Source organism: Perca flavescens, chromosome 1 (genome assembly GCF_004354835.1).
Source record: "Perca flavescens isolate YP-PL-M2 chromosome 1, PFLA_1.0, whole genome shotgun sequence".
NCBI lineage: Eukaryota > Metazoa > Chordata > Actinopteri > Perciformes > Percidae > Perca > Perca flavescens.
In genome coordinates, this window is record NC_041331.1 from 20,522,554 (window position 1) to 20,550,315 (window position 27,762).

Sequence of the window (27,762 nt, forward strand, 5' to 3'; positions counted from 1 at the left end):
TCAGATGGGCCAATCTGGAATCTTGCTCCTTATGAGGTCATAAGGAGCAAGGTTACCTCCCCTTTCTCTGCTTTGCCCGGCCAGAGAATTTGGCCCACCCATGAGAGAGCGACATCATGGCTTTCAAACGAGCAAAGTGGCAGTTCGTCCAGGCCACACCCAATTGCAATAATTAACTTAATTAGAGAGACAGTGGTTTCTTTCTTTAATTTGTTTGACCGCATACATTTTTAGGTACCCTTATTTCTACTAGGCTATGTCATAGAGTTTGAGATGGAATATTTGTTATTTTTCAGTTTCTAAACCTACTATAACTGCAAATGAGATGTGTTTTATCCAAAAAATAATCATGTATAGAACTTTAACAGCACTTGAAAAACATCAATAACGTTTATTAAAAGACCTGTAAATCGTTTTGGAACTGTTAGCATTCAACAAGCATGGGAAAGAGAATGATAACATAATTTATGATACAATGACAGTATTTCCTCTAGGATTTCTTTTAGCCCTGGGGTGCACTAGTCTCGCTTTGCCAGATTCTCGCGAAAATATATGCATCCGGCGAAATTTCCTGCAACACCTGAGCAATCCCAGAAGTGGAACGTCAAGGATATAGACTAACTGGTAGCTACACTACAGGTCCTTACCATTACATTCCAGGATAGTGTGCCCTTTCTCTCACAGAAAGAGTTATATTTCAGTCTTTGGACTAGAATAAAATCTGTTTTACTACTGTGAGTCATTCAGTTGGAAAGATATCACACATAGCTAATGAACAATCCCACATAACACATTTTGCAATGCGCATCTCAGATCGCATTTTCACTCACTGTGACCACTATTCTGTCCAAGAAACAACCCAAAACTCAAATATATTCAATATAAAATTATATAAAACAAAGAAAATCAGCAAATCCTCACATTTGAGAAACTGAAACAAGCACATTTTTTGACATTTTTGCTTGAGTACACCACTTAACGATTATTGGATAATCAAAGTCATTGCCAATTAATTTTCTGTTGGACAACTAATCAATTAGTTGACTAATTGTCAATTTATTGTTATTATCTTCTATGTTACTTAGCTATATTTCCTTGAAACACAGTGGTCAAAGGTCATTACAGTATTTTTCTTTAGCAATGGTCAGTGGTTTTGAATGAGAGAGAAAATAAGAGATGACGTGCAAGGTAGAGATGAGCGAAAATGAAAAATGCAAGAAGGAAAGAGATGCAAGGAAAAAACAATCTGCATAAACAGGTGGACAGAATTGAGTATAAAGATATGTAAAAGGGATGACACAAAAGATTGACACGCAGACAGAAATCCTCGCCAAAATCGCATTGCTGCTTAGCTCTAATGGGAAGAGTAATTTGTCACCCAGCTTCCAATTTTTGAGGCACCTCAGTCACTTGGATATTACTTTCCTCCTATGCTGAGCTCCTGCCAAAGGCAACAAACACAGATTCATTTGAATTTCCAGCTGCTCCCTGCTCTGGGATTCGCTGGGAAGATCACCACCAAAAAGCAATTACAATACTCATACCACTGTTCCTATCAAAAAGTTTGAAAACATCCCCTACACATATATGCACACACAGGCACATAATGGCATCCAATTTGAACACTATCAGTTGTTTGGCTTTTTTGTCTTGGATCACATTCTTTTTCATGAAAGGAACAATATTGGCACGAAATGCATATTCCCATTCGGAGCAAATACTGCTGTACACAGAAAACATACAACAATAATGCAGACACAGTATGTTTTACCAGTTATTAGCTTTAGGGCCAAAACTAACGATTTTTTTTATTACTATCAATTATTATTCCAATTATGGTTGTTTTATTCATCCAATAGTCCAAAACCCAAATATATTCAATCTACTATATTGCAAATGAAATAAGCAAATCTTCACAATTGAGAAGCAGGAAGCAGTAGGCTAAATGTTTGGCATTTTTGCTTGAAAAATGACAAAAGTTATTAATGGAATTTGACAAATATTGCCTATTCATTTGTAAATTTGTTGCAGCTTTAAATAGCTTTACAGTCTTTTTTTTATGAGACATGGCATGCTATCAGTCTAGATGACAGGGTATGGCGCCATAGTTTCTCTTTTGATAATGTTTAATCCTATTCAGCAGTGATTCTAACATTCTACTTCCTAACAGAATGAGTGACTAAAATCAAACTCTTTTTTGCCTAAACCTGAATTCATAAATTTTTTGGCCACCTCAGGTTAGCGCAACAAGCTGTACACAATATTCTAATATTATCAACTTTACACGCAGCAGATACAGAGCTATAGTAGCATTTATTTGGAGTCGAGTTTGTAGCTCTGTATTGGTCTCCACCAACTACTAAGGGAAGTATTTGGCTCTTTAGCTGCTAAATGCTCCACTGTGTTTACCAATAGTTTCTAACTTTGTCTGAGTGGTGGTGGTAGTGTATAGTGGGTTTCTAGAGCGTTTTTGCTTAAAATAGCTGCCTGCCTGCTGAAAACATCGCTGATAAGGGCAGTATGTGAATCAGAACAGTAAAGTTGCGGTCTGGAAAACAAAAACAATGTGCTGAAAAATGCTGCACAGCTCTGTAGAGCTGAGAGGAACTGCAGAGTCGGGGGGTAATTGTCTGTGGGTACGTCACTGTCAGTGATCCCCTTTTACATTACACAGTAATTTGATCCATGGAAATATTGATCAGAGCAGCTTAAAAAAAGATTAGTTTTTTAAAACACCTTGCAGTGGTTAAACTTTAGCTTCAGGTCAAGAGTAGCACAGGATGCTTTTGATTTGATATAACCTACAGGGGCTTGGTCAAAGGAAGTTCATCAACTGCACATTTGCAGGAAAGGAATGACGTGCCAACTAAGAGATTTTGAGTTGTTTGGGTGTGTAGTTGGACGTTTTCTCTTGGCTTTACGTTGTCAGAAACAGATGGTTTACTCTGCACTTGCAGCTTTGATATGCAGATGTGAAGTTCACAGAGAATGAGTGATGCTCTAGTCTGGCTGAGCTGCGTTAAAGGCCGGAGTAAACACAGTCCTTAATGGACAGAAGAGGGGCTCATATACAACTAAGAGAATGTATTGATCTCCTCATTTTCCTAGTCCACTTTACCTAAATTCAAGGTCACAAGTTTGTACTTCTTCTGCCTGATCAATCCCATGTCTTGAGACAGCAGAGGTCATCAGTGACCAAGCTAATGTTTGTCCATTATTGGAGAACTCTCGACATGGATGGAACGTGGGGAAAAAGAGCAAACACTGATGGACTTGTGTGATTCTGAAAATCTCTGTTTGTTTGCTTTCTCGCTATTAATCTGTGTTCGTATCAACTTAATGAAAAGTACCGGAGGTGTTAGCTGCAAAACCGATCATTCAGAAGGTTTTGTTAAAAATATTCGAATATGGAAGATTTGCCAGCTATTGAATGTAATCACTTAGCTTAATAGTGGGTTTTTGGTCTTGTCTGCATATTTATTCTGATTCAAATACAATTCAAAAAGACATCTCTACTGGCTTTGCCCACTGTCTCCTTTTGAATATGATGGTGTGACGAAAGGATGTGGAACAAATAGCATTAGCACTATGATGTTGCCTTATCTAGGTCATGATATAACCAGCCTATCTGTGAGTAATCCTCTTGTGGCTGACACTGAATGAAAGGAATGGAATAATAAAGCACTCGATTGAGATGTCAAAACAGTCTGGCAGAATGCTATTGGGGTGGAAAGCAGGGTTTGATAAGCGCTGTTGCCTTTGTTTAGGCAGCTGGGAGGGAAAGATGGACGTGTTAGCGCAGAGCTCTGCTTATATTTGGGAGCGTTGGGGTTTTACCTATTCTCTCTCTCTCTCTTTCTCGCGCGCGTTCGCTCTCCCCCTCTTTTGCTCTTTCCCCATGCTGCCTCTCAGACAGCTTTGATCACAGCACCCTTTGAAGCAGTGTTCCAAAATGAAACTGAGGAGAAAGCAGAAGTCACCGCAAGTTCATGCCTAAACTTCCTGCAACTACTTGCAAAGTGCACGTCTTCATCACAGCACAAGCTTTGCAAGACCTATGGAAATTATTGATAGGACAAAAGAATGGGCCGTAATTCATTAAAGCCATAAATCATTCATTGCAAGACCATAATGCGTTGTTACTATTGATCATCTCTTCTAACCTAATGTTAATGAGTTTGAAGATGCCGTTTGAGAATTGCACAGCACATCAAACTCAATAGACATTACCTGACATTTCTGAAGCTCCTGCACAGCAAAACAATAGCATAGCATCATCTCTGGTTTCCTTTCCTTTTCCTTTGATTTCCTTCTCCTTTAGCCAGGATGCTCCAGCAGTATTTCAGAGTAGAGTGCATCTTAAAGGAACAGCCATATTGGGAAATATACTTGTTTTCTTTTAGAGACCGTGAGATGATAAGTTCAGTGCAGTGCAGAGATAACTCTGAGAAATGTTTAGCAGACACAAAGACTTGACACAAGGGGAAACTGCGAGTCTAGCTCTGTCAAAAGGGAAAATACACTGTAGGCCATATAACAGTTTTTAGGTTTTATAACTTGTATTTTGCTGGCATTGTACAGTAAGTGCGTAAGTAAGTTTATTACCGTTACAGGGACTGTATTCTATGTAGTAACGACACATAATTACATAGGTGTTATTAGGGGTGTGACGAGACACTTACTCCACGAGACGAGACACATCACGAGATTGGGTTCACGAGAACGAGACGAGACGAGATTTTTAAAAAAAATTTGAAGAAATCCTCAATGATGAAATATATGAATGGAAAATAGTTTTTTTATTCAACTGACCTTGGCTTCTTTGTCGAGGTTTGGGACTACAGTGCGAGTTAAATGTGCGCGTGATGGGATGACGTACCTCGTTTCCAGTGTGTGGAGGAGTCGCCGAAATCCAACATTTTCCACCACAGAAAATGGCCTCATATCAGCTGCAATGAAAACGCCTATGTCCCTCGTTATTGCCGTGGCTCTTGCACTTACCGGTGGCAGAGATGCAAAGGCTTTTAGAGTTGATTGCCCTTTTAATGTTTTCGTCGCGGGTGCAGTAGTTAGTAGAGAGCTGTGGTGGTGCTGTAAGTGTTTTTGCATAGTGCTCGTGTTAGCCGCGGTATACGGCATTTTTTTCTTACAATGTTTACATATTGCGTTCGTCTTGTCTGTCACTCTTTCGCCGTTTATTATTTCCGCAGGAAAACCAAAATGTTGCCACACAAATGATTTAAAAGTGGCAGGGGGATCTTCAATAGTAATTTCACGCTCCATCACGCTGACATAACATCGCCTCACGAGACAACTTTTCCCCTCGACGAGAAATCTCGTCACGTTTTAATCTCGCGAGATCTCGTAAAACGAGATCTCGTCACACCCTTAGTAATTATGTACAACTGTGTATCACAACCCTTGTCAGCAGTCTCTTTAATTCATCGTAATACCAGTATGGACGTTGCCTGTGCATAAGTGATGATGTGAACTCTGTATTGAATCATTATTTTGGTTGTTCACATTTTTCTGTGGTTGCTTATAATTTGTAATTAATTCTGAACTAAACGCATTGGAACTCATTTTTTCTGATTATTCCAATACCACATGAATGCAGCACTAATAAAAAGAAGCTTGTTGTGAATATCCGTGAAGTCAGTTCTGCCAGTTGGGCAGCAGGATGATGTGAGACGACATAGATCTGTCAAGTGTCAGGGATTTTGCCATATCGTTTATACCGAGATAGCTGTCCTTTTATTATCTCTGGCTGTATTAGACCTTTGTGGGCAGTGTTGCAAATTTAAGAGCAAGACTGGTTTATGGCAATATTAAATTGTTTATATATATATATATATATATATATATATATATATATTAGGGCTGTCACTCGATTCAAATATTTAATCACAATTAATCGCATAATTGTCCATAGTTAACCATATCATCGCGATTAACCATAAATTAATCGCAATTTTTTTATCTGTTCTAAATGTAGCCTACTTTAAAAGGGATATTTTCAAGTTTTTAATTTGCTCTTATCAACATGAGAGCGGACAAATATGCTTGCTTTATGCAAATGTTTATTATTGCAACAAAACAATGACAAATACTGTCTAGAATATTCTCCAGAATAACCTCAAAGGTAGGCTACTGTATACTCAAAAAATATGCTGAAAATATAATATGGCAAACTTAAGCCAACAACAGTTGTCCAGGCATCTCTGTTGCAAACTCCAGGGCAGCCTGCCTTTGGCGAGGGGGAGGAGGGTTCTCTGCATCAGCCGTATACTTGGCCAGCAAGTGGTATTTGAGACTCGACGTACTCCGGTGGTATCTCAGTTCACATCCAACAGTACATGCAAATAACTAAAGTCTTGTCGAGAGAACCATCTGGTAGAGCTTTGAAACTGAACTTGCCATTTAGAAGATGCATTTCTGTATTCATTTCAGCTCAAGGAGGTTTGTTTCTACTAGCCATCCACAACATTACTGCTGCATGCACTTTGTTTTCCCAAACTACAGAGCAGCCTGAGGCCCAAATCACAGAACGCACGTGCGTTAATCGTGCGTCAAACAAATTGTCGCCATTAAAAGGAATTTGCGTTAACTCAATATTATCACGTTCATTTTGACAGACCTAGTATATTAGATATTAGTTTTTTTACATCAATGTGATTAAATACCTCAATTTGTCAGCTGGATAAGCTGAAAACAGACAATCCTGCCTGGTTATTTAATCCATGCGGTTTCTAAATAGATTTTTTAAAGAAATATAATATCACAATATATATCAATAATACACTATAAAAATACAATACACTTCTGTCAACTACAGGAGTCTGACAACTTTGGTTTGTTAGTTTGAAGAACAACAAGATTATCTCCAGAGGCTCTACCCCACCACCATAACTCCCATCTCTTGAGAGCAGGAGGGAGCAGGCAGCCATTCAGCTGGTCAAAGAGATGACACACGCACAGCATCTTCTCCATGATTAGCCTCCACAGACAAGAGCAGCAAATACAAACAGACTGCTATGGAGCAGCAACAATCTTACACACGTCCAGTGCAGAACAAACCCAGCAACCCTTCCTGCAGCATTCAGACTAATACAGAACTGAATGGAACAAAAGATGCATAGCTGAAGTCTTTGGGGTTTGTTTGTTTTTTATCTTGTTTAGTGAGGTTGTATTGTGTATTGTCTTTTCATGGGATTTGTTCTAAAGCCTGGTTGTATGTTAGTGTATGATTGTTTTTGTGAATGTTTACATGTAGAGTATAAATGTATAGGTGCATGTGTGGATATAGATAAACATATAGTTTCTATATTTTTACGATGTACAATCACGTACTGATATATTTCTATCTATATATATATATATATACACAAATATATCTGTATATATATATATATATATATATATATATATATATATATATATATATATATATATATATATAATCTAAACTCTCAAAATTGAGTGCGTATAACTGAATAAATAGACAAACACACATACTGTTCTAAGTGCCAAGTGGGCTACATGAGTTACTGACCCATTCACTGTAACGGCTGCCAAGATCCCCTACTGTTGCAACTACAGTTCAATCGAGAAAAACAACCGCTATCAACCAAAGGAGAGGAACAGGGAGAATATAGATGTAGGACATATACGAGGGATACCGTGAGCGTGCTGCTCCTAAACTGCAATCTCATCAATAATCTCTCCTGACAGGCTTCTGTGTTGTTTAACTACATCTTTGAGATGATTGAGAGAGAGAGAGGGAGCGAGAAAGGATAAATAAGAGGCAGATAAAAGAGAAGAAGATGAAAAGAAAATGTACACCCGCAGAGCAAATAAAGGAGACATTACAGCCTGTCCTACATATCAGCTGTACTAATGACTGTTGGAGTTCTCTCTAAGTAACCACATCACCACAGGGATACTTCATGAATTTCACCCCAACCAGCTGAGACTTCTGTAAGTCTGCAAAATTTAGAAAGTAACACAAGATGCACTTCATGCAGTGTGGCTCCATTTAGCACCTGCCTTAATTACAACAGTAAGTCTGAGCTTCGTAAATGAAAGAGAGGGTTGGGAGAGTTTTAAAAAAGACGAGGTGCCAGCTAAATTAGCTGTGAAACTAACAAATGAAGGCAATTAGCCTACTAGCTCCCAGTCTGTCTGCACAGTCTAATTGAGAAACCAGGCCAAAGACTATGTGGAACAACTCAACAGTTTCTTTAATTTTTTCTTAATCTGTTTTGCTGACAACAGGCCATATTTAAGTAATGCTGATACGACTAATTCAAGAGGAGGTGTCCACAAGTCTTCTACAGAAGATTTGTGGTATTTATGAAAGGTTTTAGATTTGAGACCATTTATGTAAATATGTGGGTGAATGTTTACATTTATCTACCCCAGCATGATTTTGATCAAGGCAACAACAGACATATAAACAGCAAAAACCCCAAAACAGCTTGAGATGACAAGAAATTACTTTCCCATTTGAACCAAATAATTGATAGAAACTAAAGTTTCTCATGAGAGCCAAAGTAGTGATTTTGTGAAATGTCAGGCAATCCTTGGTGTCATACGCTGATATCTTCTTATTCACATTGTTTAGGATCTCATAGCAGAAAAGATGGCGATGAGAGATAGCAAGTAAGAATTCAAGGGGAAGAATGAAAAGAGAGCAAATAAAGGGACACAGAGGAGAAAGAAGGAGGGGGGGGGTGTAAGTGAAGCAAAAAAAAAGTGGACAAGAGAGAAGAGAAGATGATGAGGGGGACGTGGAGCTGTGAAGAGATGAAGATAGATGTGGATGGAGAGGATCAGACAAGGACGCAGGGTCTTAGACTGAGAGGAGGGAATAGCAGTTCTGTAAACTCAAACTCCTTAGGCCTTAGAGATCTGTTAAAGGTCCTATGACATGGTGCTTTTTGGATGCTTTTATATAGGCCTTACTGGTAATACTGTATCTGAAGTCTCTTTCCCGAAATTCAGCCTTGATGCAGAATTACAGCAACTAGAGCCAGTCCCAGAGCTTTCCTTACTATGTGCCATTTCTGTGTCAGTAGCTATTGATGAGGTCATAAGGAGCAGATTCCAGATTGGCCCATCTGAGCCTTCATTTTCTCAAAGGCAGAGCAGGTTACCCAGGGCTCGGTTTACACCTATTGCCATTTCTAGCCACTGGGGGACCATAGGCAGGCTGGGGGAATGCATATTAATGTTAAAAAACCTCATAAAGTGAAATTTTCATGCCATGGGACCATTAATGTAATGCACTGCCTTCTCTTCCTTTCCCTTCTCCCCATGTCTTTCTTATCATTTGATTCCTTCCCTGTATCTCCAGCTTTAGTATATTGTTAATTAGTGTTCTGCTCTAAAATGAGTATACAAACACACTTCTTACCCCGACAGTAGCCATCCATCTCCTCGTGGCCAATACTACAGACACAGCGTCCCAGTGGTACCAGCCAGTCTCCATCAGCACCACAGTACAATTTGGGTGTGTCCCTCTCTTCTGCATTCTCCACACATGCACCCCTTACTTCAACCAGAGAGGATGAGTCCATATGTGGAACAGTGTTAGGAAATGCTGCTAGGTTCCTTAAAGTCGATGGGCAGCGTTTGTAGAACACCTTGTGTGAAAGGGGAAAAAGGGAAGTTGAAGTACTGCCAGTCTTGTGAAAGGAATATAGTTACAAGATAAAATACAAGTTCATGGCTGTAATTCACGCGAACATGACTGTTCACTGACCTTGACAGACACAAGAGCAATACAAGCTCCCACATCCTGGAAGGCCAAGTAGAAGCCGTTCTGTGTCACCGGTCCCACCTCCCTGACCTCGGTATTGAGTCGAAGAACACGATCTCCAAGATCTGTCTGTGTAAAACTCTCATCTGCCGCTATGGTGTCCACCTTTAAAGCCAACATACACTTGTTAGCACAGTTCACTGTTACTGAATCCGACCAGAAGCGCAACAGAGAACCCTTTTTCGTGATATCGCTTAGATAACCAACCTTGGCATAGTCAGAAGGCCTAAACCGGGCCCCTTCTGAGAGCGGTTGTTCTGTCTGCAGGTAAAAGAGGTTGAAGGTTTCCTTACAGGTACCAGACACCCAAGGAATGGAGTTGCAGTCTCTCAGTGTGAAACGCAGCTCCACATATACCTGAGTTAAAATATAGATAAATAATTAAATTATCACAAGCTCATTAGACATTTCAAATGCAGGTGTGTTAAAGGGGCTGTACTCAATATTCAGAAGATTAATATGGCAGCAAACAACTATTTGTTATGTTAAGATATAGCGGAGTAATAGTGTCCTGAGCAGAGAATGAGGTCACACTTTCTCTGTGTGTTGTGTTACTGTGTGTGCCTTGTGCGTCTGTATCAGACGGCGAGGGCTGTGACAAAGCATCTAAACGAGTTGGGGAATGGTCTGTGAGAGCTGTGTGGAGGCAATGCCAGACCACTTTTTTTCTGAATATTGAGTACAGCCCCTTTAAACAATTTTCAGTTGGGTCTACATATTGCGTAATCTTGCATTGCCAGACCTTCTTCCACAGCGCTGCGGAGGAGAGTCTGGCTAGTCCACACAGCATTCCGGGATGGGAGAAAAACATGCTTCGGTTTATTGGCATTTCTTGGGAGGAAACTTGTTTTGGTGGAACGTACGTTCAAAAGTTGTTTTTGTTGTGCAACAGAAAACTCAGATTGGACAGATAGTCTGCTAGCTGTTTTGATTTACCCTGCAGAGATCTGAGGAGCAGTTAACCATAGTCCTCATAAATCAACCGAAGTTTAAATTTCCAACATAAAGAAAGCAAAAGGTAATGGACATCCAGCCGAAAAGACTGACAACCGGCGGAATTTCCGACGGCACTCTAGTAATCCCTGAAGTAGAACGTTATGGATATAGACTACATATTGCTCGACCCATGCCAGGCTTTTTGTTTACATATACAAAAATCTATTCAGTGCAAGCATCAGAGCAATTAATATAATTATAAATTAAAATAGGCAAACAAGACAGCATAAAATTGCATACAAGCAATAGTAAAAAGAATACAATGCAACCCATGAAAACGATTTAAAAAAATGTCATTTGAAAATCTGATATGGTGGCATCAACCCAGCCAGATTAGTAGGGTCTTCCAGAGTTTGATACATCTGTTTTAGACTGTAGACTGTCAATGTGTAAAGATGAAATCCTGCACCATCTTTGATTTATCATGGACTGTTTTTGTATTACAAAATCAACCAGTCTATCAGAGTGAAGTCGTGGTTTTTGTTACTTTACATCTGCCTGCCATTTTTTTTTCTTGCAATATCACAACCAGGCCCTATTTCAAGACTAATTCAAATTTCTGGTACAGTGTGTCTGAGAAGGTGTTGTGATGTGGTCCAGACCCTCTGTGCAGCCTGCCGCTGAATCCATCCAGACCTTAGCCAATTGTTCTGGTTTGGCTCCATTACGTGGCAAACCTGGAAGGTGTGAATAGGCCTGTTCTGCTCATCCATCTCTGTGATAGCGTCCCACTGTAAAAATATAAGAAGAAAATATTGTATGGATGCGTTTGTAAATAACAATTGCCATATAGCAAGCAGAGTATTTAGTCAGTTACTCTATTGCCTACAATCCAAAAAAAACATCTTTGGCTCTACCACTTACAGCATCAAAAAAGAGAACTACAAACAGATTATGAATATCAATTTAATTCAATCTTTTATTTGTTAGCAGAACACAAGTAGTTTTAACCTACAGATGTTTGCACAGAAAGGTTATGAGATCTATCCTATGCAACAGTTTCATGTCAAGAATCTAAACAGTTTAGTTTGCTGGTGAATTTGCTAAAAGAATTTCTGTTTGACATGTATGCAAGACCGTCCTACTGGCATTACTAAATGGCTATCATTTGGGTGAATTGACCATTTAAGACAACAGTAATTTGTGGATTGGTGTGAGTGACTGGGATTGGCTGTATGTATTACATTAGTACTAGGCTGCAGATAAGTAGCAAATATATTAATATGGATACTATGTTGGGAGCTTACAGTACATGCACCTAGGAACGATCTGGTTGCAGAGCTGCTCCATAACGTGTTCAACCTGTGCACTTTCTGTTGCATGTAGTGAAAATTAATTTAGAAACATATACGTAAGAAACATGACGTTTGAGAGACACCGGGTTAGCTTCACCAGTGTTTTCAAGCTGTTGCATCAGCCAGGCTCTCTCATTCATCTGCTTCGCTTTAACGGTGTGATGATCAGAGCTTCAAAATAAAGGTTGCCGGTTCCATCCCCAGACCGGCAGGATAAAAATCTGGGTGGGAAAGTGAAAGAGCAGCGCTTGTCCCTCCCTCATTACCACCACTGAGGTGCCCTTGAGCAAGGCCCTTAACCCCAACCGCTCCAGAGGAGCTGCTCAGTGGAACAGCAGATCAGACTGTGGTTGTACTGGGCAGCTTCCAGGTATGAATGTGTAACTGTGTGAATGTGACAGGTCGTCATTGCAAATGAGAAATTGTTCTCAATCGACTTACCTGGATAAATAAAGGTAAAAAAAAAGAAGCCCTAACGTGTATTGCAGACCTTCTTTCTCACAACTCCTGTAAGTAACAAATGAGCAGGCAGCTGAGATTCTGTCAGTTACGCTGGACATAATTATATGTCTCAAGATCACAAGATACTTGGGAGAACTTGTTACTCCCTTGAACTTGTGAATTCATTATCCTTTTATTAGACTTTATAGTATAATCAAAGCTAAGGTTAAGGTTAAACACATTGAACACTGCAAGTCTCATACTTTTTTCTCACCAGCTCACCCTTTACTCTCTGTGCCCCGCAGCTGCCTTTTCCAAGCAGCCACGAGGCACAGAGCTCCAGAGAGCCGAGGATATAAGAGCAGTCAGCGCCGGGAAAAAAATGACACATCACTGACAATATGATAATAATCCAAAACACACAATTCACTCTCAGTGGTTTCTGTGCTATGAGAAATACTTTGACTGAGTTTGAGTTTTGCTCACAGTTGAGTAGGCGGTCATTAATGGGGCCCAAGACACATACACGTACACACTGCTAAAAGAATGTGGCCAAATGGTCTGAGCTGTTCATTTGTGATCGGATCACTCAGATCAGATTTTAATACCAGGTGGAAATAGGGTCACAGAGACCAAACCTAATGGTGCATCTGTTTCTTTGTCGTTAATAAGTCCAAAATTTTCATGGCCATATTTATCACTAAAGTTACAGAAAGAAGTTGCACTCAACAGCACGTGTAAAGCAATATACCTGAGCTGCAAAGAAACACAAATAGAAGATTGAATGCTTGTCCTGCATTATTTACAGCTTTGCCTTTTTCATTGGTGTATTTAATCTGATGTTTTTATCACATGAACTAGACCAATAAATAAGAGAGCAAATTCCAGATATAATGCAGTTACTGTATGTGACCTTTCTTGATATTACGAGTTGAGTTGTTGAAGGATCGCTCAAACGCTCCATTAACCACATGATGGCGCACAATTGATTATGGGACACTGAGGGCTGTAAAGGCTACATGAGTTGTGTCCTCGTAATGTGGGCAAAAGTACCCTTTCTCTAGAAGCCCCCTCTCTTCCAAGCTTCAAGACGCAGAGGACTGAAGTTTCCTCCATGATTGCAGACTATCAGACATTTCCAGGTCCACAGAATGGAGCATGGAGGACGTGAGAAAGCATAAGTAGCTTAAATGGAAAGCACTCTGAGACTGCTTATTGATTTCACTCTCCACCTGTTGGAATCTACATTATGTAATTCTGTAGCCATGATATCTGCAACATGGGGTGTTCAATAGGAGAAAATTGTCCAAAGCTGCTGTGTTGAATGTGATGTGCATACTTTCATTTTAGAATAATACACACACTGTGGCTGCACAGTCCTTAATGATTAATATATTAAATGTGTTACACAAAGAGAGACCCAACGAAGGTAGATGACAGACAGAGTTGAGTCCTAGAGGAAATTGAAACAACTGAGGTAGAGTGTTCTCAAATATTAATTTCTAAATAACACTCTAACCTTGACTGGAGCGTACAAAAGCAATTAATCTAATATTAATTGAGCTATCTAAATTAGCTCTATGTGACACCCAGAGGCTAAATGATTAATCAATCATGAGCACTTCCTCTTTCATTTGGAACTTCAGCCAGACAATAATGCTTAGAGAAAATAGAGATTTTTGATATTTTTCAACCTGGACCCTATAATGCCTTTCATTTCTGTGTAAGTGACTAATGTGAACAAAAATCTTGGAAATACATCCGATAGTTGTGAAGATATTTCTGATTGGACCAATGTGGGTGACCAAGTGACAGACCGACATTGCCATTTCTAGAGCTGCTAGCACTAGCATGGCTAAAATTCAAACGTTCATTCTGTGTTCACTCAAGTGAGAAAATGACAGACTGTAAGACTGCAAGGCCTATCCATTGCTTTGTCATTTCTGAGATTTTCTGCTAGTGTATCTCTGCTAGTCTATAAAAGTGGAAATTATTCAGAAGTCATAGAAAGGAATTGTACCTTTAAGCAAGACTTACACACTTGAAAGGAGTTTCCTCAACATATACACTCAATATTTGGTCATTTCAGTGCCCTCCTTACAGACCAAAAACAGAAGCTCATTATCTTTAAAGAAAGCAGGCTTTCTGGTTTGCATAAGATCAGCATTAAGTAATTGCAGCTCCATTATGCATACAAACAAGAGAAAATGGTAATTTGTCACTCTGTGTGCCTTAGTGTTCTAAAATGCCCTCTTGGGATGTGGCATGGTTCAGAGCAGAGAAAACAAATGCAAACCCAGAGTTTGAAAGATGAGCTGCAGCCCACGCTCTCTGAGGCAATCAGATATGCACCTACTAATCACTCTGCCTATTAGCCCCAAGCTTAGCAGACTGTAGCAGACAGAAACCAGGTTTTGATTACAAGGTGTAAAACTATAATTAATGTATTGAACTGACAATAATAGTGCGATATGAGAGTGCAATACCAGGTTTTCTGAAACTGGCCCGGGAAAAAGGCTCACTGTTGACTTAGTTTGGAGGCTAACCCTGTGATGAATTACTGAAGATTTTGCAAACTACAGATAATGCAAAAATGTCCTCACCTAATTCAAAAAACAATTAAAACACTTCATATCATCAAAATTACACTCACTTTACAATAAGTCATACACCTATGAAGTGGCCTATATTACTTTTGCAAAGGGTTATGGTCAGGGTTAACAAAGTTTGCAACACAGCAATTAAAATTAAAAAAGTAAACAATTAAAGTATGGTGTCTGCAAACAGAGAAGGATTTGAAGGAGAGAGTGGGAGAATCATGAAAGACTTCATTATTGCTTACAAGATGACCCTTTATGTGCGTCTTACCCTTTAGACTTGAAGTGGACAGACACATAGCAGCTGCTCAGTTTACACAAGTTCCCCATGGCAGCCCTATTAATGTATTGGAGCTGTGCTGAGGGGTTTAGTACTCGTGGCTGCAGTGATGGTTCTCGTATGTAGCATCCTCAAGAGTGGAAAATTATTATGTGGGCTGCATGTATGCAAACATACAGTATACTTGTGTTGTTCGGAGACATTTGTTTGGCTGATTCTTTTATGCTTGTACTAATGAGAACACATTTTTATTTCTGTTTTGAACACGTTTTGTGACAAAGTTCTATGAACCAATCAGCTTGTTTGATGCACAGGGGCAGTTGGTTTGGAGTGTGTGTGTGTGTGTGTGTCAGATCTGCTCTGTGAGCCTCTGCAACACACTGTGCATGTGCTGTGCAAATTTAACAAAAAATAAAAGCCTTTTCATGTCTCATGTCACCATAGCAGAACACATGCACATATGAAATAAATTTAAATTGACTGCCACATAAAATGTTAAACACTTGTATGTATTTCAAATGCAGTGGTCAATGTAGAATTATGATCTATGTTTTGATTATCATTTGTACTTTTGGAAAATTGGGCTTGTAATCAAATTTCCACTTTAACTAATCAGTATTTATGTTACTTCTTTATAATAGCGGTGATTGATTAAACACGAATTATGAAACCAGTATAAAAAAAATAATAAGGCACAATGTTTTACTTGGTTGCTGTTGAAACAGAGTACAACCTGTTTTCTCCCATTTGTCCTCCCTGTATTGTTTTTGTCCCAGTACTCAATGCTGGACAGAGCAGGTGCAACCTGCGTATGTAAACCGCAATATGTTTATTCCACATCCTGTCTGGACCAGGCTTCAGAAAGGACTTTTTACTGTAACTCTCAGGTAAAGTAGCGTTCTGCATCCTGCTTTGAAAATTGATGATGCCAGCTTGAGTCAGCCCCTCACTGACGTCCCAGAGATACTCTTGCTTTCTCCAAGACGTTCAGAGGCAGTTGCAAAGCCTTATCATTGTGCAGACACGTTCAGACATTGGAAACGTGTGGTGAGTTTCTAACTCTACTTATGACGGGGGATGTTTTTTGGCTCCCGGCACCTTAAGGTCTACTCCTGAAAGTAATCTTTGACAACTACTGAAGTTAGTCAGTGGAAAGTTGTTATGAAAGTTGTTCATCACTGAAAAGAGGTTTAGATCGAACTTTTTCCTTGCAGATAAAGAGATAATCTTCCAAATCAGTGATGGCTTTAAAAAAAAAAAAAAACAGGCTTACTAACATGAGCAGAAGCCTATCCTTTCAGCAGTGAGGTAACATGGCTTCAACCAAACATCACCTTCATTAATAGTAATAGTCATATTTAATAAATGTGTCAGTTTTATGAGCCAACATTAAATTAAGTCATTAAGTATTTAATTTAGCGCCATTGCCAATATTTATTGACAATTTATTTCTCTGAGAACTTTGCTGGAAGTAGAGCTATAGGTGAGAAAGTATAACTTTAGATACATTTCTGAGTTCAACACAAGTTGGCTGTAGTACGTTCTACTGTTGCCTCACACAACGACTTCCCATCCAGTTGCCGTTCCTTGCCTACTCATGGCTCCTGTATGTTATTCAGTCCCTCCAGGATTTTGGATTTAGATTTAGATCATCCTGTACGTATCATCTCTGGTGTTTCCTGCATCCACTGTTTGTTTCTGTGTGTGCGCGTGTCAGTCGCGGGGGGAACTGAGCAGCAGCCCCGCCCTCTGCAGAGAGCCGACGGGAAACAGCAGCAGCTTTTAGTGACTTTAGAGTGAAAAATCCTTATAGCGGACTTTGATGTTAAAATGTATACAGGTTGGCAGGACGATCTGAATGTTTTGTTTTCGCTGTACGTTTTATTGGTAAATGTGAGATGTTGGAGTCACACACTTCTCGTCTTCATATCAGAAACAAGGAGATGAATTTGGCGACGTACGTGTGTTACGTCAACCCATTCTCACACCCGCTTGCTCAGTGGCTCTCAGCGTCACATACTGACATACCCGCTTTGAACAGGGGAACCACCACCCCGGTGTGCCACTCCTTGGGCACTGTCCCAGACTTCCACACAATGTTGAAGAGGCGTGTTCGACGATAGACCAGTTAGTCAATTAAGGCCAGTCAGTTCAAATCACTTCCAAACATATCTTGGTATTAGCTACTATCTCTGTAGTTGTGATGAATTATTGATTTAATGTGAATCTGGATGGAGGCGTCGTGTTTCTGTTAAAACAATTTATGGTGTTGTTGCTCTCCATAGCAAAAACCTGTGTAGGCTTGTATTTGGCCCTGAAAATATCCCAGTATTTTGTTTCTATTTATTGGTTTTGCTCACAAGGATTTATTACACTTTTAATAATAGCTGGAAAGCACAAACAGTCTCGCTACCACCTTGTGTCCCGAATTAGACACAACATCATGGAAAAATGATTGTTGTTGCTGGTGGTTGCTCAGTCATAGCTGAAATATTTGTAAGCATTAAATCTACAGCATTTCCCCTTCAGCTTTAGACCGGTAAGAATGATATGCTTCATTTAAATTTGTTTAATATCTGGATATTCTAAAGCCTTGATCAAATCCGTATTCATTGCATGTAAACATTGCTGTATGTGTTTAATAAAAAAAACAACAGCGGAGATTACCAAAGATTATTAAGTAAAAGTTGTTGTGTTTTAGGGGATTTATTTTGCTTTTATGTTTCGAATATGGTCTCTCAAAGTGTTTGTGAATTTTTATTCATATTTTATTTGAAAGTGTGCATTGCTCCTGATAAAAGTTGAGATAAGGAGCACAGGATGAAGAACTTGACATTTAAATAGCAGTATCCCACCAGGCCACCAGTGACATTATGCAAGTACCTGAACACGTGAATTAGTACTCATGTTAAAAGCTGTAATAAGGCAGAACCTGCTATCTGCTGTGGTTCATCTTCAGATGATGTCAAGCTCATGCTGATCTGGAGAACATCTCATCACTAACATCAAAAGAAACTAGTGGAAATCCAGCCTTTCAGGACTGGGGTGTTTGCATGCAAACAGTTGTTTTGAGTCTTTCTTGTCCTCAATCATATTCAGGATATGATGTTTATATAAGACATAAATTAACCCAGTTATCCATATTTGCTAATAACATTATCCAAGTTTCTGATCACTGTCAAACAAATCAGGATAAACCCACTTAAACTCAGATACTTTACTTAAGTAAAACTACCAGTACAGCAATATAAAAATACTCTGTTACACGTTAAGCCCTGCCTTCAAGTATTGTCAAAATAAAAAATATTTGTTTTGCAGTAAAATGTCCCCTGTGGATGATATATTTATCTGACTTTTATTAAATGTTTAATACTGATGCAATCATGTGTAAGCAGCATTTTACTGTCGTAGCTGGTTGAGCCAGAGCAAATTTATCTATAATAGATACAGTCAGATCAGATAAATCTGAGATTAGATGATTATTGGGGTAGGAGAGAAGCAAAAAACGTACTGCCACATAAATTCATTTTACCTACTCAAACAGTTATTTAAATTAAACCATCTGAGAAGTTTAGAGGGGGAATGTCTCTTTGGTGGAACTGTTAACTCACATACATATACATACATTTTGTAATGGGTCACAAGCCAATTGGTTGGAAACCGATGGTTTTATCTTAACAACCTCTGTTCACTGGCTTTTATTTCATATTTCCAGAGAAACAGGATAAGGGTGATTAATGACATTCAGTATATCTCAACCTAAAGTGTTGTCAGGCTTTTACCTGTATCAACAGGTAAAATGTGATGTTGTTAATTACCGTATTCTTTGTTTACTTCTTTGTGTCACCCTAAAGACGAGCATGCTCAGACCTCAGCCATCCTGAAGCTGGATTGGGTGTTTACATGGCATCGTATTCCTGTTTCTCTTTGAGAAAGCAGGATCACACATTCTGTTTTTTTCGAAAGTAAGATAATGATGTATCTGGGTTTCTGTAACAAGGACATGTTTCCAGCACAAGTATGTAAACAAGATTTTGAAAAGCAGCCTCCAGAAATGGCAGCTCCGTTTGCGTCTATGTTCTCTGTTGAATTGCATTGGTTTAAAGTATAACGGCACATTTTATTCCTAAAATGTTCCTACCAACATTTTCCTTCCAGACATCTGCACGTCTAGGTTAAAACTGGGCTAAATTTAGTTGAAAAGTGAATTATTTTAGATGTTAAGTTTACATTAATAGTATAGCCATTGTTTAAACATATTTTCATTGAAACCATGCAAACCATTTAAGTCAACTTGAATCAACCACTATACGCTTACACATACACTCATGGTAGTGTACTTAAAGCGTAACTCTCACCAAAATGCAACCTAGGGTCTTTTTGTGAATTTACCTGAGTCAAACTTTTGTTTAAAGCATAATTAGGATGGAAACGCCACTTTTAAGATTAACTGTATTCTTGTTTTTCGGTCAAATGGCCTTTTGAATGGGGAGTGCTAGGGGCACTACTATAATCGCATCAAAATTGCTATTTATAAAAGAAGCGCTCGACACAACATGAAACTTTGCTCGATGTATCACCAGGGGCTCTACACATGAACTCGAGCATTGAGAACATTGTCTTTGTACACAGAGTTTACTAAAAAGAAAGGTTTTGAACAACTCACTTTAGCACTTGATTTTTCAAAGTGTCAATCTCCGAATGCGAATGAACGCATCTATCGATTTTAGTATTGTTTCTTATGTAAGGCTCCTTTTTCAACAACAAAGTCAATATTGTTTTTCACTCACAACAAAGCAACAAATTATCCGTGTATTTATATGAAACTAAGCTTTAGGAGTTTTCCATCTTTACTCTCCTCCCTGTTACGTTGCATTCGGAGATGGACACTTTTTGACTGGCAAGATGGCGGCGAGCAGAAAAATCAACTGCTAAAGAGAGTTGTTCAAAACCTTTCATTTTAGTAAACTCTGTGTACACAAACAATGTTCTCAACGCTTTTGTTAAGGTGTAGAGCCCCTGGTGATACTTCGAGCAAAGTTTCATGTTGTGTCGAGCCTTCTTAGTGTTTTAAAAATAGTGATTTTGATGCGATTATAGTAGTGCCCCTTGCACTCCCATTCAAAAGGAAAACTGAAAACGAAAATACGGTCAATCTTAAAAGTGGCGTTTCCATCCTAATTATGCTTTTAAAAGAAAGTTTGACTCGGGTACATTGACAAAAAGACCCATGGTTGCATTTTGGCGAGAGTTACGCTTTAAGCCATCAAAGCTCTGAGCATTCTGCATGGCAGCTGCCACATGGCTCACCTGAAAGCTATGCTGTCAATTACTGCTACTGCTGCCACGGTTCATACAGCATGTCAAAAGCCCAACCACCACCCCAGCATCCACCTCTAGGCTCTGGGTCTACCTTCCCTCAGGGGGTAAAGTTAGTATCATTGCTCATCACTCCCTCCTGTGCTGTGGGCTTCCTTGTGTTGGCAAAGTCAGAGTCTAGACGCCCAACATCAATGCTGTAGATATATTTTACAATCACATAATAATCCATTCTACATGACTTGGCTGGCTGAATTATGTTTCAATGTGAAGCACATGTTGAAGTAAAGCATTGAAAGGCTATTGAAACAATTATATGTAACTTGGACGTCTTAACTGTTCCCTTTTCAATCACGTTTAGTTTCAGTTTTAACCTTGACATATAGCTGTTTTTTGACCTGCGCAAATCACCAAATCAATGCCTACTGGATGACACATTGGTCTGACTACTGTCAGGAAGGTTGGCATGTAAAACATGTAACCTGCCTGTATGATTTTTAATGACCCAGGTCCTGTCTGTCTAACGTACAGTAAGTATAAACATTTGACAACTTTGACTACTCTGTCCCAAGGATTCAGTTTTGGAAATAGGTTGTAGTTCAGGTAAGGACAGTTTGGATGTTCATACATCATTTTAATGGATGCACGTTTGTAAAGAAACAACAAGTTTATATGTTATGTAATGTTGTTGTAGGTTGTGGTTTTTTTATCTGTTTTGACAGTACTGTCTGTATTGTCTATATTGTGTATATTGTCCTTTTATCTCCCTTGCCCAGAGACCACAGATGTAAATTAGCTGTATAGCTAACTCTGGTACAGGGCTTGAACTGTGCATGGTCCCTGACAAATAAACTAATAAAAAAATAAAATAAAATAAAAAGTGCATAAAGCTTTAGTGCGTAATTTTTTTTTCATATTAATGACATCCGTTACATTCAAGCCAATACCAAATGAGTTGCTACAAAGCTAATTAAGACTATCAGCTCCACAAAACTCTCAGTATTTCTCAGTACGGCTGTGTTCACAAGATTGTGTCTTTTAGTGACTTTCGCACGCAGAAACTCAAGTTAAGATACAGTAATTACCTCTTCTGAAGAGTCCATCATGTTTTTTTAATCCTACGTGTCCTCCTTTGCTACTAGAAACTGCGTGGAGGAAGGGTGGGGGCGGTGTGTGATCACGGAAGGCTTGTATCATGTGGACGCGCCGACAGTTTTGTTGTCATTACTTAGAATTCCTCATGGGGGCGACAGAAACTATGCACTATAGCTTTAACAGTGAATACTCATATTTTAAGAAATGCTTACTTACCCCATTGACAGGATAGGTCTTCCAGTCGAGTTCTCCTAGCACTGTCGTAGTGTCCAACAGAACCACTAGAGAGAGAGAAAGAGAGAGAGAGAGAGAGTGAGTGGTGCAAAACAAAGTGGTGTAAAAATAGAGGAGAAAAGTTGGAAGAGTAAAACAACAACAGTATAAGCACAAAGAGTGACAGGAGAGAGCAGAGATGGGAAGAGAGAGAGAGTGCGAGAGGGGTTGGAGAGTGAATTTAAAAAGAAGAGAAATGGAGGTGACAAAATGGGAAGAGAGCAGACAATAGTTATCAAGCTGTCAATGAGGAGCTGACAGAGCTGTAAAGCCCTTATCAGATTCAACCACCTATGAAATAAAGGCTCTTAGGAAAGTGCAGGACAACAGAAACACTAACACAGATCCACCCTCAATCTGGAAGTCTGAAAGATTAGTACTCTCCTTCTCAGAGGTCAGCAGTTTTCTGTGCTACATGACATAAAAGATGAGCTAAAGATGAATGAATGGGAAAGATGTAAGGACTATGGGAACTTTGAATATTTAACTAAACTGAATGTGACTTAAAACGAATTTAAGACAAATACAGCCAACCTTTATGAATAGTGACCCCTTCACTAGCAATAACACATTGTTTGGAGTTAACTGAAGTTCCCCCTGCTAATTGATATAATTTTGTCACTTGATACCACAGCCCAGTATCCCTAGAAATTATGCCCATATTAGATGATTCCTCACAATTTAGATCTAGTTCCAATTATCATTGCCAACGCAATAAGTAGTGTGCCCTAGGCTATGTGTAGCGAGGAGATAAGTAACAATATGGAGGTTTGGATGGATGGGCGTGTGTTCTTTTGTGAATTTCATGCAGGAGAATGAAGTTTGCCTCTCATCACATACCTGCAATTAACATTTGCTGTTTTATTAACCACAGCCATTCCCTAAACTTAAACTTATGTGTTTTAGTTGCCTGACTAACCACACTTTATTTCTCATGAACACAATCTTAACCATATGTAACCATACCATAGTTGACATGAACAGATATTATAGAAATAAGTCATTCATTTTAATTAAGAACCAAATGAGAACTCAGTGAGAAAAATGTAAATTAAAAAAATAATGGACACAAAATGTTTTACAGGTAGTCCAGGGTTTTGCAGAATCGCCCAATATGGATGTTTTTATCTAACGATAGGGTTGGACAGTGATGCCACGTAACGAGTTACTAGTAACGCATTACTCTAATCTGAGCACTTTTCTCAGTAACGAGTAATCTAACGCGTTACTATTTCCAAACCAGTAATCAGATTAAAGTTATTTATCCAAGTCACTGTGCGTTACTATTTGTCATTTTCCTTAGTAAAGATATACATTTTTGCTTTCTTCTTGCGTCTCGGGGAGTGAAGTCACGTATGCGACAAGTCACGTTTTCAGCATGTGGACAGTTCACGTGTACCACGCAGCGACACAAACGTAAACAACAATGGAGGGAGGAGAGAGATGCGCGTTTTCTAGCTGGAAATACAGTCACTATTTAGAGTTTGTGTCAGCTAAAGACGGCAATATTAAGGTTCGTTGTACACTCCGTGCTGGTGGCGACTACGTCAAATTTGAAGAAACATTTGGAGTCGCAGCACTGCAGTCCATCTTACAGAGCAGGTGGAGCGAAGCAGAGAGGAGGTCCCCCACCACCCAAACAACAAAAGCTGGACTTCGGTGCAAAACCAGTAAGTGGGGGAGAATTGAAGAAGTTGGTCGGGCAGTAGGCCTATGTGTTAGCGGATGAACCAGATCCTACTACTGGCAATGCTGAGCTGCCTCACAGTAAACCGGTTGTCATTTTTATGTTGAGGCTGTGGGGGTGTTGTTGGCAGCTGCTGCATGTAACTAATAAAGTAACTTGTAATCTAACTTCGTTAATTTTAAAATCAAGTAATCTGTAAAGTAACTAAACTACTTTTAAAATCAATTAATCTGTAAAGTAACTAAATTACTTTTTTAAAGTAATTGTGGCAACACTGGGGTTGGATAGCAGCAATGAGATGTGTAAACAAATTTTGTCAAATTGGGACAATGCTGTTATGTATAGATTAACGAATGCACGTGATGATCTTGGCCTCATTGTTTTGAAAGTGCAAAATCCCAACAATAGCCGACCTGTCAGACTTGGGACATTTTATCCAGTGTAATGTGCATAATTAATGCATAAGTCCTGCAGAATCTGGGACACCTTGTGATGACCTGACAAATAAAAAAGAGATTGTTTATGTCTTCTTTTGCTTAGTTTTGCAATTTATACAATGTCATCTTTATCAAGCCTGTCTCCTTCCTAAATAAATATGTTCCCATTAGGGTTGACAATCGATTCAAATATTGACCCGCGGTTAGTCACAAATTAATCATACTGTACATTTATTACATTCTCTTTTAAATGTACTTTAAAAGTGCTATTTTTCAAGTTAGTAATTCTCTTATCATGGGAGCAGAGAATATGTTTGCTTTATGCAAATTGATATTATTGCAGCAATCCAAAACAATGACAACTACTGTTGAGAATAACCTCAAAGATACTGTATGCTTAATATTTATTTAATTATATGGCAAACTCAAGCCCATCTAGCAACAACAGATGGGCATATTGACCTGACAATAACATTACTTGCTAATACTATCACACTGAGGATGTTTACATTCCGCTATTTTTCAGAATATGACAACCATAGAAATTAAATGTTATTTATATGATGACAAAATCCATTTGATTTTGGGTCATGTAAACAGCTTATTCCGTTTGGAAATTCCAAATAAGGCTGTTTTCTGAATAGAGCATTTTACGATTAAGACATGTGGGCTAGCTGGTATTATTTGGGTTTTAAGAGCTTTTTTTGGACTTATATACAGCACATTCTGAATATGTGTCTCAATCAAGGTTTTTACCGCGGTTTGCAACAGTTTGCAACCTCTTGCCTGTTTAGGGCTTACGGTCTGGGTGCTATGGTTGTTTTACACAAACCAACTAACCAACTATAACCACATGCACATTTAAAGAGGTTACTTCCAACAAAAGATTCAAAAGAGGAGGGAAGAGTAAATGATGCCTACATGTGGGCTGACTCAGTCAGCAGAGATAAAGAAAAGTTGATCTACAGGAGAATAAATAACTGAATGCAATACATAATACCTGAGAGCCTGGTTGCATTACATAGGCCTACAATTATGTTTTTATATTTTGAATTGTCATCTATGTTTCCCTTTACATAAATAAAAGATATTTCCAGCATGAATTGATGCAGAAAAAAATAAAAAATAAATAAATAAATCACCAGAAAGCAGGAAATCAAATGTTTAATGCTCAAACATTTCTGGGGGAGAACCCCCCCACACTTGTCACAGACTCAGACTCAGGACAAAGAAAAAAATCCAAATGTTTTTAATGAAGTTTCTTTTCCAGCAAACAAAAGTCAAAAACATTATCAAAAACCAAGGTACTGTAGAGTCCAAGAGGTAAAAAAACAAGGGAGATTGCAAAGGAGAGTGGTGCCAAAGGCAGTGTCAAAAATACCAGAGATTTCTAGTTAAACTGTTCAAACAAACTTAGTAGTACAAAAGCCCAGAAGACCAACTTAACTTTCCAGGAGAACGCTGGAAGCTCCGGTGACGCACTAACATGCCAATACTGAGGGCACCCATATGCCATGTAGAGACAAGACCAGACAACAACTGAGGACTGCAGAGGGTTTTTGTAGATGGGTTAATGAGTTGAAACAGGCAACATGTGAGGAGTGCTAATAGGCTGGGGATAGTGAACGATGATACTGATTGAGTGGCGATTGGGTAGTGGACGTGGCTGAGGGAGAGCCCAGTGCCGGTGTGACAACAACAATGAACATACACTGGCTATAAACAAGCTGGGCAAGCCGAGCGCTGTTTTTGTAATCTGCTCTTTGTGCCATTGCATTCAGTTTATTTGAATAAGTCCCGAAAGACCTAGAAAGGCCCCTGGTATATAGTATTCAATACAATATGTACCTGTCTAAAAACTGTTGACTGTTAATATAGAGAAGAGAAGGATTGTCCTGTATCGTTCTTTGTGAGAGAGGAGCTGAACAATACAACCACCATACAATAATACAGATAGAACAGGCGAATGAGCACTGTTCTTTATTTTACACAACGGTACTTCAGGCGGGATGCGTGCGTGGCTAGGCAGCCACCTAAAATATACAGCGCTCCAGGAAATGCTGTTTTGTTAGCTACCATTTGTGCCTGATATCCCTAAAAAGCAAGCTAGCCAAACACGCCTTATCATTATCAACCTTACCATGTCACTGGTGCTTTCCCTGGGCTCTGTGGCCTGAGCTGGCTCTGACTCTGACTCTGATTGTGCTTCATCTGTGACACCACTCATACTCGGGTGGGCATCCTTAGAAGTTGCAGAACCAAAAAAAAAATCAGAGGCAGATTGCTGCATCTGCCTCGAGCAACTATTCTGCTTCACCTTTGCATTTGGTGGCATTTTTTCTCTCCATGATTTCTCAAAGAGAGAGTTTGATGGAGGAGTGTCTGATTGATTGACAACAGCGACGGCGGGAAATAGGGTAGGACCAAAGTTAAATGGCTATTAGGTATGTGAAGCAAATCGGTGAACCAATCATAGTAAAACGTCCTCGCTCCACCATCTTCTGGGCCTGTAACTTTGAGCCAGTCCATCAAGGAGCATACCAATCGACTTTCAACTGCAATTTGTGGATGTTATTTTAATACTGTAGGCTGTGTGCTTTATCGGCCCAACCGTCCAGTAGCCCACCGGGAAAACTCCCGGTACTCCCGATGGCCAGTCTGCCCGTGCGTACGTGACGTAAGTTAAGAGCGTTATGTAAAATAAAGCTACAGTGAGTAGAATGCAAAAGATGCCAGAATTTAAAGTAGAGTGAGATCTCCTCCTTCAGCTCTCCCTCTCCCCTCTCTGTCGCATGGGCAATGCATTCACAGAACAGCTAATAGAAATCTCTTTGTAAAATTATTTGATTCCTAGATTTTCTAAAGCCTGCAAACGCCGAAAATAAAGTGCCTACCACAGCTTTAAGATAACTTACATAGTTAAAAAATTAGACAACGTTGGCTTTTGGTTTCACATAGGACACAGATAGCGGTCTCCTCCTCCTCCGTTTGTTTGACCCATCCATCCACCCCAACCTCTTCCTTACGCAGACTTTGAACGTAGACTTTGATACAGACAAAATATGTTTCCTATTAAAACGTAATTGAGAATGCAGTTTAGATTTATGGGAATGGAATTTTTAGGAGACAGGGCTGTCTCTGTATGTCACGCAAGTCTTGAAACAGGGCATCTCTGATTGGTCAAGGTCCAACATTTAGTCTGCCGTGTTTCTCGGCCAAGTCGTGCCAATAGTTAATGACTCTAATAGCTAATCTGACACAGTCAACACTTCAAAAGACAAAAATACAGTGTAATCTAATCTCAGCATTAGTGTTTGGTGGTGTTTTTGTGTCAGCATTCTAACAAGTTTGTTTCTTTGTGTGTGTCCGTGACCACATTGTGTACATACAAGTGTAACATTCTCAAGCTGTCTGCACTCTGGTCACGGCTCAGGCATGAAGAGAGCCATTATCTGGCCCTTGCTGAGCCCCCTGAGCCAATTTGATATGATGAATGTGCAATTTCCTTTGTCTCCGCACAAC

At 39.3% G+C, this 27,762-nt stretch overlaps 1 protein-coding gene across 7 annotated transcripts in view; it reads right to left on the minus strand.

The window, feature by feature from the left end:
* The window catches only part of LOC114554776 (ephrin type-A receptor 6), a 71,230-nt gene that overhangs the window by 37,069 nt on the left and 6,399 nt on the right, over window positions 1–27,762 (minus strand). For 3 of the 7 annotated variants that reach the window (XM_028576814.1, XM_028576808.1, XM_028576834.1), the window contains exons 2-6: window positions 22,060–22,124; window positions 11,419–11,547; window positions 10,028–10,177; window positions 9,764–9,925; window positions 9,416–9,644 (exon numbers count right to left, since the gene is read on the minus strand). In XM_028576814.1, coding sequence (XP_028432615.1) covers window positions 9,416–9,644; window positions 9,764–9,925; window positions 10,028–10,177; window positions 11,419–11,547; window positions 22,060–22,124 — 735 coding nt within the window. Of the gene's footprint in view, window positions 1–3,837; window positions 3,886–4,230; window positions 4,713–4,879; window positions 4,910–9,415; window positions 9,645–9,763; window positions 9,926–10,027; window positions 10,178–11,418; window positions 11,548–22,059; window positions 22,125–27,762 lie in introns of those variants that run through there. The other 4 variants (XM_028576827.1, XM_028576851.1, XM_028576821.1 and 1 more) reach the window with 4 other exon arrangements.